Genomic DNA, 15,780 nt, shown 5'->3' with positions numbered 1-15,780 from the left:
CAATGGCAGCCTTAGTCAAACACTGTCTTATTGTACTCAGCTAACCAATCTATCAATTAATCATCTGATGACTGAACTGCCTAAGGATTTAATAAAACAAATGAATCAACTGAGTCACCTGAACCTCAACTTGAACAACCTTCATAAAGTGCCAGACGATGTTAAGAATCTCTCCATGCTTCAAATCCTCGAGCTGAGATTCAATCGTATTAATGATTTAAGCTGCTCAGACTTCTTAAATTTAACCAGACTCACACACCTTCATCTAGATCACAACGACATACATGAACTCAAACTGTGTGTTTTTCAACATCTTAATGAGTTAAAGGTTCTAACTGTGAGTCACAATTTAATTACGTGGTCTGGTGACACATTCACGACTGGCCTACAAAAACTAGAGATTTTGGCTTTAGAAATTAAAAACATCCATTGGCCCACTGAATATGATGTAATGAGATTGAAATCACTCAAGCACTTACACATGTATTGCAAAACCATGTTTGTCTCCAAGTCATGGGAGAACAACTATTTTGAAGGACTAGATGAACTTGAAACACTAGAAATTTATCTGGATTATAATGATGACCCCTTTAAAATTACATCTACACCTCCCCATGAGTTACGATGTCAAAACTTTAATACCACCCTACCGCAGAGGCTGAAGAGCTTCAAAATACAAATAAGTCCAGCAGTTTATATTCAGTCCCCGCATATTACACATATCGTATGGGAGATGCTCTCAGATATGAAACATTTGGAACGTTTGGATGTCACGTGTGGTAAACAACTGGACCCAGGCTCATTTAATCTACCACAGCTGAAGACTCTTTCCTTTCATGGCTGTAATCTAACGTCCCTGGATTTCCTGGCACAAGCCAATCTGACTCAACTCTTCTGGCTGGACCTGAGCTACAGTGAGCTGACAGTGATCAATGTCTCTGTGTTCAGTTTTCTCCCTGCTCTCAGGTACATTAACATGAATAACAACCCTTTTGATTGTTGTGATTTGTCTAATGTTGAATTTCGGCACTGGGTGCTGAACAACAAACAAACACTGGTAGTTGATGCTCACCGCTACACTTGTGGCTTTCCTCTGGCTAAAAAGGGAACCAGGTTTCTGGACTTTGACTATCATTCCGGTTGTGTGGACACTGACTTCAACTGCTTCATTTCCTCCACTTGTGTGATTGTGCTGACTCTGCTCACATCCTTCACCTACCACTTCCTGAGGTTGCATCTTTTCTATGGCTACTACCTCTTTCTTGCCTTCCTTTATGATGCCAAGCAAAGAAAGAGGGGGTCTCCTGAGCGCTACGATGCCTTCATCTCCTACAACCGTCACGATGAGCTCTGGGTTTGCAGAGAAATGCTTCCAGTGCTGGAGGGAGAGCAGGGCTGGAGACTCTGTCTGCACCACAGAGACTTCCTACCAGGTACAAACCTCGATTCCTCTAAATAATACTGTATTTATCTAAAAGTGTCTGTAGGAAGTAGGAATCTATCCCCCTGTCTCTCAAAAAGTGAACCGGTGTTCTTCCAAGCATAGGTCTCCGCCAGGTCAGGTACTGTAGTTTATTGTGGCCTCCTGGTGGCACTATATAATGGGGCTATTTGAAAAGGATCTTCTTCAGTCTTTCACAGCAATCTGACACTGCATTCATGATTTGAAGTATTTTGTTCAAACTAGACCAATCCGTTGGAAGCCAATATTAGCCAATTAGGAAGGAATATGAAACATCGGACAGATCTGTCGTGATCACATGACTATAGAGATGCTGTCTACTGATTTGCCAGATTTCGACAAAATCTGAAGGAGTACTTAAAAAAAAAAAGAAGCTAAACCAGCGTCATGGTGTGGGACAGAGGTTCTGAATTGGCATCCAGGGAGTGTGTGTGTGCACATTCTGCACAATCTGGCAGCGACCGGGTCATCGGTGCCGGATTTTAGCTGGATTAGCTGGACGGACGGACACACGCGCACACACAGACAGACAGACAGGGTGCAAAACATAGTATTGTCTTTTGGCCTGGCGGAGACAATAATGTATCTACGGTATGTTTTCTTTCCAGGTAAACCCATCATGGAGAACATTGCGGATGCCATCTATGGCAGCAGAAAAACCATCTGTGTGATCAGCCGTCATTACCTGGAGAGTGAATGGTGCTCTAGAGAGATCCAGATGGCCAGGTGGGGGCGCCATTTCACTGATGTTTCACTGTAAAATTCATGAAAAGAATATGAGGGCCACATTTACACACATGAAACCGGCAGCACAATTTGTATAGGCCTATTATGCTGAATTGACTTTCATTCTTATTTATTTTTCATGGCATAGATTGATAATAATCATCATCATCATCAACAACAACAACAATAATAACCAGTAAGACGCCCTAAGGGCGGAAAGCGACCTCGCCCTAAAGGGTGAGAACGCAGGAAGGGCGGCGCTTGCCCAAATGTCCCTATGATGAATTATTATGCCGGTCTCACGTCCTGGAAGCTAATTTACGTTCTGTAGGGTGGAAATGGGATAGATAGCTTGTTTTCGGTGGAGATGAGGCGCCATCTTAGCATTCACTAGCTCTGAAACATGAAGGTCGCTGATAACATGAAGTACGCCTATACATACAACTACTACGTTTCCATCCTACAGAACATAAACTGTCCTGGAACTGTTGCCACACATATCCATACAAGCACAGATACAATGAAATGCTTGTGCCATGAGCACTCTCCGCCTTATAAGACATGGTCACAGTGACCAAGAGTGTGGGCCCACACATACCATGCAGGCCACACAAAACAAGTCCCAACAAACACGACATACAACACCATACAGAACAGTGTACAGTTAAAAGACAGTACAGTACAAGCTGCTGTGCTTTCTTGAGGATACATTTGGTGTTTAGAGACCATGTGAGTGTTTTTGTGATGTGTACACCCAGGAATTTGAAACTGTCCACTATATCTACAGATGAACCATTGATGTAAAGGGGTTTGTGATTTACTTTAGACTTCCTAAAGTCAACGATGATTTCCTTAGTCTTACTGACATTTAGAGATAGGTTGTTATTCTGGCACCATAGGGTTAGCTCTTCAATTTCCCTCTTATATGCCCTCTCATCATCGTTGGATATTAATCCTATCACACTGGTGTCATCTGCCAATTTGATTATGGTATTATTGCCACCCCTGGCAACACAATCAAAAGTGAACAGACTGTACAACAGGGGACTAAGGCAGCAGCCCTGAGGCGCTCCAGTTCTGGTTAATATTTTAGATGAATAGCTATTTCCTATGTGCACAGATTGTGGCCTGACTGTCAAAAAGTCAAACAGCCAGTTACAGATACTACTGCCAAGAAAGGCCCCTAAGTTTCAACACCGCAGCTTAGATGGTACAATATAAACCCTATGAAATAAACCCTGACAACAGAAAATGCACAGATGTATTTATATATAAAAAATAAAATCTGTATTGAGAATGAGGTCTGGGCGTGGCCTTGCAAAAATCGAACCATTTCCTCCTCCATCTTTCTTGTTAGACTCTTGGATAAAAGGAAGTGGTGACCGGAGAAGAGTCAGCTGGATGTACTCTATTACAAGTAGAAGTTCAGCATTAAAAATTGACATGAGTAAAAGTATAAATGTATTGGTAATGGTATCAAAATATACTTAAGTAGGCCTACTCATTGTGCAGAATGTCCCATTTCAAGTTATCAAAAAATCTTTTGAAAATGGCATGGATCTAACATTGTGAGCTTGTAGATCGGCTATTTTCAAATGGCCAAAATATATACGCTGAAGTGGTTAACGTATGCTTTGTAATAATAATCAAAATCTACAAATTAGTAGCCTAACTAAGTCTTGAAATAAATGCAGTGGAGTAGCCTAAAAGTAGGCTACAATATTTGGATCAGAGAAGTGTAGTAGAAGTAAAAATATTGGCAATTGGATTACTGAAGTAAAGTAGGCCTACATATAACTCAAAAGTGTACTTAAGTACAGTACTTAATATACAGACAGCGGCCACTGCCAAGATGAGCACTTTCAATTTGACTCAACCATAATTCGGTCAATTTTTAACTAATTTTTAAAATTAAAACGTGTCCATATTCAGTAGTCTGCTTTCATTTGCTGGTGCTCATTATTGTCTCCCAATAAAAATATATCACGCTAAATCGCAACTTCGGCTCGATCAAATCAGCCATCACATTCATCCATTGCTTTGGAAATAAAGATTGGTTTATAATAATATAACATTCCCTATAAACAGTAAAATGTGGGTGGGTGATCATATGGTTTTATTGAAATGGAATCAAAGCCTATAGCAATTGAAGTAAAAGATGATTGTGGTATAGGATGGAAACACATTTATTAAAACACAACCACAAGGTAATTCAAAACTATGACACAAAAATAATCCAATTACATAGTGCATACAGGAAAAAAAGTTATGTCCCATTGCTAGACAAACATAGAATATTGATAGAAGATGACACTGTCTACACACCACTGTCAAAAGTATCGTTGCTTGCTCAACAAGTAGAACTAGTACAGACCGATCTTGATGCATCAAAGACTTAACAATTTTAATGGCCGCCAAAGTGGGCGGAGTTAAGCCCTGTGTCGTCACAATCGACAGTCCCCAATTACACTACATTTAGGTGTTAAAAGGATCCCTGGCTAATACGACAAATATACCTTAATACGTTATAATTGTCCTCTATAACTACAATGTAAAATTAAAAACACCTTAAATATTGTATTTCTTCTAGAAATAGCTAATCTTTCACTCGATAGGGGAAATGCCCGTCGCAAGTTGATGATGTCATAAAACTATGTGTGATCTATCCCTATGGAATTTATGGTGTGCAAAAGAAAAACAACACACACACACACACACACACACACACACACACACACACATTTGAAATATTGATTTAATGCTCATATTAACCATAGGAAGTATTACATTTGTTTTTATTTTCACATGCATGCCATAAATTAGATAACACATGGTTTTATGACATCATCAACTTGCGACGGGCATTTCCCCTATTGAGTGAAAGATTAGCTATTTCTAGCAGAAATAAAATATTTAAGGTGTTTTTAACTTTACATTGTAGTTATAGAGGACAATTATAATGTATTAAGGCATATTTGTCGTATTAGCCAGGGATCCCTTTAAATATTAAATCATCTCTTTAACCAATATACACCCTTTGTAAATTAAACTTGTCTGAGTGTAAATGTCCTCTGGTCTCCCTGTGTGCAGCTTCCGTCTGTTTGATGAACAGAAGGACGTGTTGATCCTGGTGTTTCTGGAGGACATTCCAGCTCACCAGTTGTCTCCCTACTATCACATGAAGAGGCTGGTGAAGAGTCACACCTACCTGAGCTGGACCCAGGCTGGACAGCACCCTGGACTGTTCTGGGAAAACCTACGCAGAGCGCTTAATACTAACCTGGAAATGAATAACCTTTAATTACGATTTTTTTGTCAAGTGACCCAAATAGTTTAATGATAAGAAACTCAGAGGTTCATCAGTGCCCAGATACCAACTACTTCTCTAGACTGTTCTGGCAGAACCTCAGAGCTCTGGACACACCACTGACCTGGCTTTGAATGAATAATCTGCTGTTTCATGTAATTATGGTTCGGTGAATGTGAACTAAATGGGAATCTGGAGAGGAATTTTAATAGATATTTAAGGGTGAAATCGTCCTGTTGGGGATGGGAGGGGGGAGCGTTTGTTTCGTTGTCTGCTAACATTAACATTTATTCAATGTGAACCTTTAAAGCACTTCGTAAGACTCAACTCTTGAAGTAATTGTTTGTTTCTTTAAGTAACCCTATTTTTATTATAATTGATTTTTGAGCGGTGGTCACACCGTCTCCATAGCGTGGCCGTGTGTGTATCCGTGTGTGTGTGTGTATGTATGTATGTATGTATGTGGGTGGGTGCGTCCGTAGCCTGAGGTATTTAGCCTGCAATACCTTTTCTGACCACACATGTTAAGGGAGGGGCGCTGTTGTTCAGGCCAGGCACACTCACATTCACACACACATACACGCATGCACGCACGCACGCGCGCGCACACACACACACACACGCAGCCGCCACCGCTCAGTTCACACGAGTGTGATTTTTTTTATCTGACTTCATATTTTACCTTTGATTGGATTTTATAATTTTGTTGTACTCTGTATTAATTACATTGTGGGTAAAAAGTGGATTCATTCAAAGGTTGTACTCCAGAATACCAACCTCTCATTGAGGTTCTATTCTCCATAACTTTACATGTACTTTCATGTCTTTCCTCATTACTCATTACCATATTAATCAGCTTTGATATGCATGCATGATATATCATTTTAATTAATGGAATTATTTGCTCATGTAAAGCATGCATTATTTTGATTATACTCTTTTATATATTTTACAGATCATGTTCTTTTACTATTATATTCAATTTGTATTGAATATATGTCTTTGGTCATTAAGGGGAGACATGGCAGGTGAAAACATGTAAAAATTCAAAATCTAAAACATTTAGATTTTTTACTATTTAGCTTCTTCTTTCAAATAAACGTTCAAAATACACATATAGATGTTCATTTCATACGTGAAGGTGCCAAGTTAACAGCATTTGTTTCCATACATTTTTTATAAAATATAGATAGCCCCCTCAGAGGGCAGTATGAGTCACCAGAACCGAGGACAGGTGTTTTTGATGAATCTAACATGATTAAAATTGAGGTTGAAGTTACAATTGGTTTGGTTTGTATAGGATTGGGGTGTGTCTGATCTTTAAAGGCCGTTTTTCTCAAAATGTGTTTTTCCTCATACTTAGGTACAACAATCTCCACTTCAGTTGCACCCACATACACCAAACCTTCCAGTTTTATTCTTATCTATATCCTGAAGATATTTACAGAAGGGTTTGTTGATATATCATTCATAGCCTGATTTACATCACATTTTATTCCTAAAAACATGGCGATTTTTATTTTTTATTTTTTTATGCCTGTTGACACTATTTTATGATTTATGGAGTGATAAAAAGAGATATCTAAAATCCCCTCTGTAATTTGTTTTGTCTCTAATATGTCATGAAAAGGAAACAATAGTTTTGAACCTGGCATTATCCAATCTTCAGATTTATGTACCTGAAAAGTATAACATTGGGCATTGTTAGCGCATATAATGCCTAATTTGCATATCTAAACATCATTTCAGAAAACTTTTCATTTCAAAGTTTCATTGTGGTAGCTATTAGTATTTTTTTTTTACCCTATTCACCTGTAGTGTCTCGCCTTAAAGGGGCCCACAATAATAATAATTTTATAGGCCTAGCACTTTTCCAGACATGAGTCACAAAGTGCTGCACAAACATGAGACAGAATAGAGGGTATGCGCATTACATCATCATCATCATCATCATACCAGGAAGTTATGCAGGAATTCCATTGCCTACTGAGTGGCAAAAAAAAAAAAAAATCTGGGCTTGACAGCCCATTCATCCAATGATCCAATCAGAAAAGTCCTATATCTGATTGTATTAAACAACGTTAAAAATGTTAAACTCACTTTGCCACTCACGTTGCCACTTGATTTGTCCATTCACTATGCAAATACCCTCTATAGCCTACACAAAAACAAGAATTCCACAAAGAAAGCAACCGACAATGAAATGAGCTATTAATACAAATGAAACAATAAATGACCATGCACACAGGTGAAACAAGAGATAAACATAAGCAAAAGGAAATGGAACAACGAAAAGTTTGACATCACTGTGATATCAGGGGAAGCTCTCTAACAGAATGGGTTTACCGCTCTGACACTGTGATGTCAGGGGTTACCACACTAACAGAATCCCTTTTATGCCCATATGGAGTTCCCTGATGTCATCAATATTAAGCCCATATCTAACAGGACTTCATATGAGAATGCCCATATATCGGCCATAACACAATAACAGAATCCATCCTGTATCTGTGTGGTTCTACGGACAGGGATCTCCATGTATGGTCATAAAAGGGATTGTATGTATGATGTCAGATGTCATAGACGTCATAACGAATAGGCCTAACTGTAAGCATGTTTGGGCTCTCACAGCATATCTCCATATATAGTACATGGATCTCCATATATGGGTAACAAGGGTCTCCATATATCGGTAACTGGTCCGATATACAGTACAGTACATCACTGGCCAGATGGCCAAGACATGGCGTGACCTCTGGGTCGCTTGACCTCTGGGTCGCTTGTTACCCTGAGGCGTCTTACTAGGTATTTGTTTTACTGTGGTTAAGGTTAGGAATAAGGTTAGGTCATGACTGTGGGATGAATATAGATGACTTTAGGATGACTATGGGATGACTATATGGGATGACTTTAGCATGACTTTAATATAGGCTGACTATGGTGTGACGGGGATGGCTTTAGGATGTCTATAGGCTGACTATGGGATGACTATAGGAGGTTAGGTTGGGTATTCTAGGGTTAGGTTTAGGCATAAGGTTAGGTCTAGGAGTAGTTTTACTGAGATTAAGTTTAGGAATACCTGGTGATGACCATTCCGACGTTGCCGGATTTGACCCGAGCACTCTGGAAGCAACATGTACACAAGTTGGGACAGTCACTGAAAACCAGGAATGCAGATTTGTTATCTTAGTCCACTAGACCAAATCATCTTGCCATCTCCACAACCACAAATGTATAGATAACATCGGCCGCGGTGGAGCTGAATTATTCATTAACTTTATATTTGGATGAAGAGGGCACTTTATGATATTGTTATTGACAATTATAGATATATTATTTTCTTCTAAATATCCACAAATGGACAAATGCTATAGTTTTCTGGTTATAGGCTAATCCTCATATTTATCCTCCCTTCAAGTCTCATGGTTCAGATATTTCTTAAACAAGGCTGCCCTCTATGGGTGACATTACAGTATGGACAAAAACAGTCTCCATGCACTGAATTGGATGCAAGATGATAGGCCAGGGGTCTTCAACAGGGGGTGGGAGAGCTGAAGAGTTGTAGGCTACATACATTAATTAATTACTTAATTACTCGACTGAGCTATATATTAAAAAAAAATCATAAAACTAGAGACCATGCCATGGTGGCTGTTTCTGTAAGACAAATACACAGATGAATTTATATAATTTTATATCTAATATCTACTATATACACACAGTATATATATATATATATATACGTACACACACACACACACACACACACACACACACACACACACACACACACACACACACACACACACACACACTGTATATATAGGCTATATGCTGTCAGGCATCCATGCTAACTCCAAAATAACTATCTTTTCCTTCCTTCACCTCATGTGAACTTTGACCTCTGAGAGGAGTCTTTAAAACCTTGAAATAGAGGCAGTTAAAAGTATACTACATTTAGTTCTATTGATCCAGTCCAAAACGCAATTGATTGACTGATCATTACAAATCTAGTTCAACCCAGATTTGGCTCAAACAAGAGGTTACATTTGTTCTCCACCATGCCACAACAATGTGGACCGCTGTTTACTGTGTATGTTTCCTTTTGATTTCTAACTGTTTATATGATGTTTGTGTGGGTCACAGACCAATTTTTATATAGATATGTATATACTGTATACAGTATATTCATGTATGTTTTCTTCTGTTTTCATATCCTTGTTGTCCCTATATGGCCACTTAAGTGCTTTTGGTACTCTGCTGTATTGTTGTTTTCCTTATGGGTTAAACCCCTTATGAAGAACATTCATGGGGCCCGCTGTCAATCCTTGTACCCAGGGCCCAGAATTTGGTGCCACACCCCTGCATTCACCCACTTTGTTTACTGGTTATAAGGCTGGACTCACACATATGCGTGAAACATCTTCTCTGTATCGTCTGAGAATGGCTGGGGGCACCGTACTAATTGTCAATGGAAGGTTGTTTGGTTTTTTGTCGTTGCCGTGTCTCTAGCTCAACCACAGCCTGTCTTTTGGCCAAGAGACACGGCAACCACAAAACACCAAACAACCTTCCATTGACAATGCATTAGTACGGCGCTCCCAGTGGCCATTCTCAGACGATACGAAGAAGATGTTTCACGCAAATGTCTGTACGGCGCCTAACACGTTCTCTGCGTCACTCATTCTTCATTCTTAGTAGTCTGTTGTCAAACAGACGTAATATACATACTTGACCCCCCCCCCTCCCACCCCTTCAACAGAGTTGAGGCCAATTCTACAAATGTCTTCTAAATTCTAAAGATCATCTTCTGCTCTAAACTTTCAGGAGGTGAAGTATCAGAATGTGTCGCATTCAAAGTTTGTGGAAGAATTGTCTGGCTCGAGAGACCAACCTAGAAAACTAGAGTTGTGCGAGCCACCTGGATCATCGCGTTTCATTCCGCTTAGGCGCACCACAGACATCTACGTGAAACATCTTCTCCATATCGTCTGAGAATGGCCACTGGGAGCGCTGTACTAATGCATTGTCAATGGAAGGTTGTTTGGTGTTTTGTCGTTGCCGTGTCTCTTGGCAACAGGTTCTCACCCCTATTGCGTCATACAACCGACGCGATCTTAAATACCGAATGCTTCTCACCATAGACGCGGACGGATTGCCTAATGTCTCAAGGGTTAGACGCATTGGGTGGTCTAAGAAGAAAGAAAAAAAAGTAGTTCCTGATGCGGGATTCGATACGCTCTGAAGGCTTCTTGGTTTACCAGCCACCCGTCGCTACCGTTCACGCCACTATAAACGACGGAGCGGCGCCGTCTCAGGCGGCGATGACCCCCGTGAGTCGCCACCGAGGCGAGCGATAGCGAGCCGAGTTGCCGCGACGAGCGGTGGGAACGCCGCATGAGCCGACTCAGCCGCGTTACCGAATTACGTGCCGTTATGGACAGAATAGTAAATCTTGACCAGGGGACTGCTTCCGCCTCCGAATGTGGCTCAAAGAAGGGACTACGTTATCATTTCACGTTTTGTCAAAGATAAAAGCACAAAAAAAAGGTACTTCCCAGTCACTCTCGTTAGCTCAGTCGGTAGAGCATGGAGATACAAATCCAAAGACCGGGGTTCGATTCCCCGTGACGGCCGTCAGTGAAAAATCTTCCAGTAAACACATGTCGGCGCATGCGTATTAAGACTCTGTCTCGTCCAAAAACTCTCCGTCTCCGTCGCACCCTAGACGCAATAGTCACTCCCAAAACTTCACAGGGGTGAAGCAAAGGAAAGAAAGACACAGCGTCGGGAGGGTGAAGCAAAGGGAGTGAGAATGGGTTGCTCTTGGCCAAAAGACAGGTTGTGGTTAAGCTAGAGACACGGCAACGACAAAACACCAAACAACCTTCCATTGACAATGCATTAGTACGGCGCTCCCAGTGGCCATTCTCAGCCGATACGGAGAAGATGTTTCACGCATATGTGTGAGTCCAGCCTTAAGCTTGGCCTGAGTGGTAGCGCCATCTGGTGGACAAATCATTTGGTGAAGCGTGGAGATGATGTTTGTCATCAGAATGTGTAACTGATTGAAGCTCTTATGTGGTGTGGAGATGCTAGTGCGCCTTCAGAGGCCCTAAAGCACTAAAACCCTTGTCACACTGTTTACACTGGAAGGGGTTTCTCTCCTGTATGGACACGCTGGTGATTCTTCAGGGTACTTAACACACTGAAACTCTTGTCACACTGTTTACAGAGATAGGGTTTTTCTCTGGTATGGACTCGCTGGTGTGTCTTCAGGTGACCTAAGCTACTGAAACCCTTGTCACACTGTTTACACACAAAGGGTTTTTCTCCAGTATGGACTCGCTGGTGTGTCTTCATGTTACCTAACTGACTAAAACTTTTGTGGCACTGTTTACACACAAAGGGTTTTTCTCCACTGTGGATACGCTGATGCCTCTTCAGGGAACCTAACTCACTGAAACCCTTGTCACACTGTTTACACACAAACGGTTTTTCTCCACTGTGGATATGCTGATGCCTCTTCAGGTTACTTAACTCATTGAAACCCTTGTCACACTGTTTACAGAGAAAGGGTTTTTCACCAGTGTGGACACGCTGGTGTGTCTTCAGACTCCCTAACACACTGAAACTCTTGTCACACTGTTTACACACAAACGGTTTTTCCCCACTGTGGAAACGCTGATGCCTCTTCAGGGAACCTAACACACTGAAACCCTTGTCACACTGTTTACACACAAAGGGTTTTTCTCCAGTGTGGACACGCTGGTGTGTCCTCAGGGTTCCTAACTGACTGAAACTCTTGTCACACTGTTTACACACAAAGGGTTTTTCTCCACTGTGGACACGTTGATGTGTCTTCAGGTCACTTAACCGACTGAAACCCTTGTCACACTGTTCACACTGGAAAGGTATTTCTTTGGTGTGGACATGCTGGACATGCTGTGTCGATACCTCAATGAAACTCTTAGCGCATAAGACGTTTTCTTTCCTGTGTAGGTCATCAAATGTTTCTTTACTTCTCCTGGCTGCGTTGAAGTCCTCGCAAGAAGATCTCGGTTGGTCTGTGTCTCCTTGTTGCTGGCCGGTTACACAGCTGGTGATTGTCCGACAGGAAGATGAGGGCAGCTGTCCATTGCTCATCGTTTGACTGTAGAGGTTGTTGTGATTCCTGGTCATGTCTTCATGGAGGGTGACCCGAGACGTGAAGGTATATGGACACTCCGCTTCTGCTACCTGGACTGTAAATTGGGAGGCTTTCTTTGTCTCTTGCAGGCTGAAAAGACTAATATATTCTCTGTCAATCTCTTTCTCCCCCACTATCTCTTCCTCTCTGATTCTCACAGTTGACTCTGTCTGAAAATACTTTCTCTTGGTCGTACCCTGACTAAATGTGACGTTTAGAAACTGCACCACTTTTTATTCAGGTCGACCAGAGCTCTGGTCTGACGTCACACAACACAAATCGTTGACATCATTCCTAATAACACCAATTTGCACATCTGACAGTTGTAAATCATCCATCTGTGAATTTAGTTGAATCATTGAATCAAGTTGATGACCAAACCTGTAAGTAAAGGCAGCTGGCAGTCTAAAAAAATAATAACTAGAACTGCACTCTGTCGAGGTGCCAACTTGCGTCTTGTGCAGAAGAGCGCGCCATGAGGTGCGCTCACCGCTGACATCACCACTGGCATCACCAGGAATACTGGTCCCTCATTGGCTGTTAATGATGACGTTGCCAGAAATGCTGGTCCCTGATTGGGCTACAGGCTTAAACACTGGCAGACATCGACATACGTACATACGCAGCCGAACGCAGTACTTGCGCTCTCTGCTGGCACAAGTAATACAAGAAAAATTGCCCTTTTATACCAGCTTGCGCCTTGTGGAGCAGTTTAGTGGAATAAACTGGGAACTGAATTCCTTCTTACATTTATATTATAACTAGGAATACTGTTAAGGGTACGGTTCTGTACCCTAAAAGGTCCATTTGTCATAAAGGTACCCTGTGATTGGTAGAGGGTACTTAAATGGCCCTTATGGTGACAACTGTGGACCTTTATTGAATTTTAAAAGGTACAAAATCATTGTTGGTCACTTAAGGTACATATTTGTACCCTTTTGACCAGGAGGAGGAGCTAAAGTTCATGGGGGGAAAATGCAACTGTCAGATGTAGTTTGTGAGGGAAAAGACAGTGAGAGATTTATCTTTTGTTTAGAGCAAACATGTTTAGCCTACTGTACCTTGAGATTAGTCATAAAATGTACTCATTGGAGTAAGAAGCACTTACAACTAGAAGTTATTCTGACTGTGACTCAACATCAATCTGCTGCCAGCTAACTGCTTGCTGGACTGGAGTCTGGAGCCAAGAGCTACATGGCTGACATGGAACATTTGAATTATCTATCTTTTCTCAAAGTCCAGTGCAATCTGAGAGGTGTGGAAGACTGCAAGGCAAAGGTGAGAAAAACTCTCTGTGTTTTATTTTCTTCCAAATTGGTCAAAACTTTAATCTCAAGTGTTGTTTAGTGCTAGCTGTTAGCAAGGTTAGCTGATAACATTAGCTGCTTATGTTAGCAGGTTGGAATGAATAACTAATGTAAGGGCATCTTGGCATACATTTGACATTATCCCAAAGAGTGAATAATTAGTTGTACACTAAAACCACTGCTTATATTAACACTAGCTGGTTAATGTGTTTGTTATTTTGTCATATCTCAGGGCTTGTGCAAGGAAGCAGGAGGAGAAGCAGGAGATTCTTGGATGACTTGAATGGAATGCTGCACTACATATGCATAGATTGTTTATGTACTTTCAAAACCAAAGGTATATTTTACTCTCTCAAAATCTTTTCTCAGTTATTCAACTAATCCATTTTAAGCAGTGTATCCACCCCTATTTGTGTGACGTCCTGTTTTGCTTCTTTTATACCATCTTTCCTTCTACCCAGGTGGATCATTGGATGATAATGCCAGAGCCCTGTTCTGGATGTACTGCTCCAGAGCACATCTAGATATGAATGCACAAAAAGGCGGTGGCCCTACGAGACCTGCTCTGAAGACCTGTCAGGTAAATAAACATTTCAAGCATCAATCTTCAATCTAGAGAAAATATCTGGAGATTCACACCAGTGGAGTCCATGTGGGTATGCCAGAAAACCAGTATTCAGCACTGCAACGTACAGTCAAGTTGGAGGATTAAGATGGCCTTCCAGACATCCCAACTGTGTTTACAGGTGACTTTATCCACTCTACATTGCATGTACTCAAAATTGGAAGTATTTATTGGATATTTGTAAAGTTAAAATTGTTCTGCTTGCTAAGAACCAGACTGTCTGGTATAGATACTGTTCTGTTCCTCATGGATGTGCTGTTTTTAACTTCAAAGTGCACACTATTTATACCTGTATTACATAGTTTTATTGTATTTTTAAGTAAATAGGTAAGCAGCGCAGCGCATTACTGTGTATACAAACTGCTATTCAAGGATCAAGTCTGCTTCACACTGGAATTCATTTAAAGGTAACTTTAGGCTTGAGGGCAGAAGGATAAAGTTAGCATTTGTGTGAATTAACTGCTGACTTGTTTAGGATTTAGGTTTGATCATAAGGCATGTGCAAAAAATAAATAAATAATGTTTTTCTTTGTATTTTAAGATTTAGAACAATCCTTCACTACTTATAATTGTTCTTTGTTCCCTGCCAGATTGTCATGTTGCTGCATTCCAGCCATCAGTTCCTCATGGATACTTACTGCTTTAGACCTTCTGCATTGGACTTTTGACATCAATCCAACTGCTCCTTAACTTGTTTACCTTTCTGTGAGTTGTCTCAATTGTTCAAAGAAGGAATTACTTTTATGTGTGCTTTTGGAAATGTAAATATATTATTCTTTATTTTTATTTTATACTACATTGAACGAATAACTTGTTGGAGGGTGTGACCTCATGTTTTTTTTACAGTTTTAATAAATGTTTTATTGCAGATCTGACTGGGTTTCATTTCATGTTTGAAGAAGATCTACATGTTGCTTTTTACAACCTGTAAAAAGGTTTCCACTAGGGGTACAGAAATGTTCTATTAGAGGTACGAACAAGAAGGTACAAAGTTTCCACTAGGGGTACAGAAATGATTTAGAGGTACAAACAAGAAGGTACAATATTGTCACTCGGGGTACAGAAATGGTCCTTATAAGGTACAAACAAGAAGGTACAATAATGTACCAGTGTTAAAGGTACAATTCTGTACCCAGCGAGGGTACCACCCCAGCGACGAAGCCT

General features: G+C 40.7%; 1 protein-coding gene across 1 annotated transcript; it reads left to right on the top strand.

Moving 5' to 3' along the window:
- Nucleotides 1-745: 745 nt before the first annotated feature.
- Nucleotides 746-5,489, top strand: LOC308297455 (toll-like receptor 13; the record flags this gene model as incomplete). The annotated part of the gene is made up of 4 exons (XM_080740861.1): nt 746-966; nt 1,231-1,433; nt 2,071-2,188; nt 5,279-5,489. 4 exons carry the CDS (start codon nt 746-748, stop codon nt 5,487-5,489), a joined length of 753 nt encoding a protein of 250 aa, XP_080596987.1.
- Nucleotides 5,490-15,780: the final 10,291 nt, after the last annotated feature.

Source organism: Nannobrachium achirus (genome assembly GCF_963921795.1).
Source record: "Nannobrachium achirus genome assembly, chromosome: 13".
Classification (NCBI taxonomy): Eukaryota; Metazoa; Chordata; class Actinopteri; order Myctophiformes; family Myctophidae; genus Nannobrachium; species Nannobrachium achirus.
Note: the sequence above shows the minus strand (reverse complement) of the source record. Positions and strands in the feature narration are given on the sequence as shown.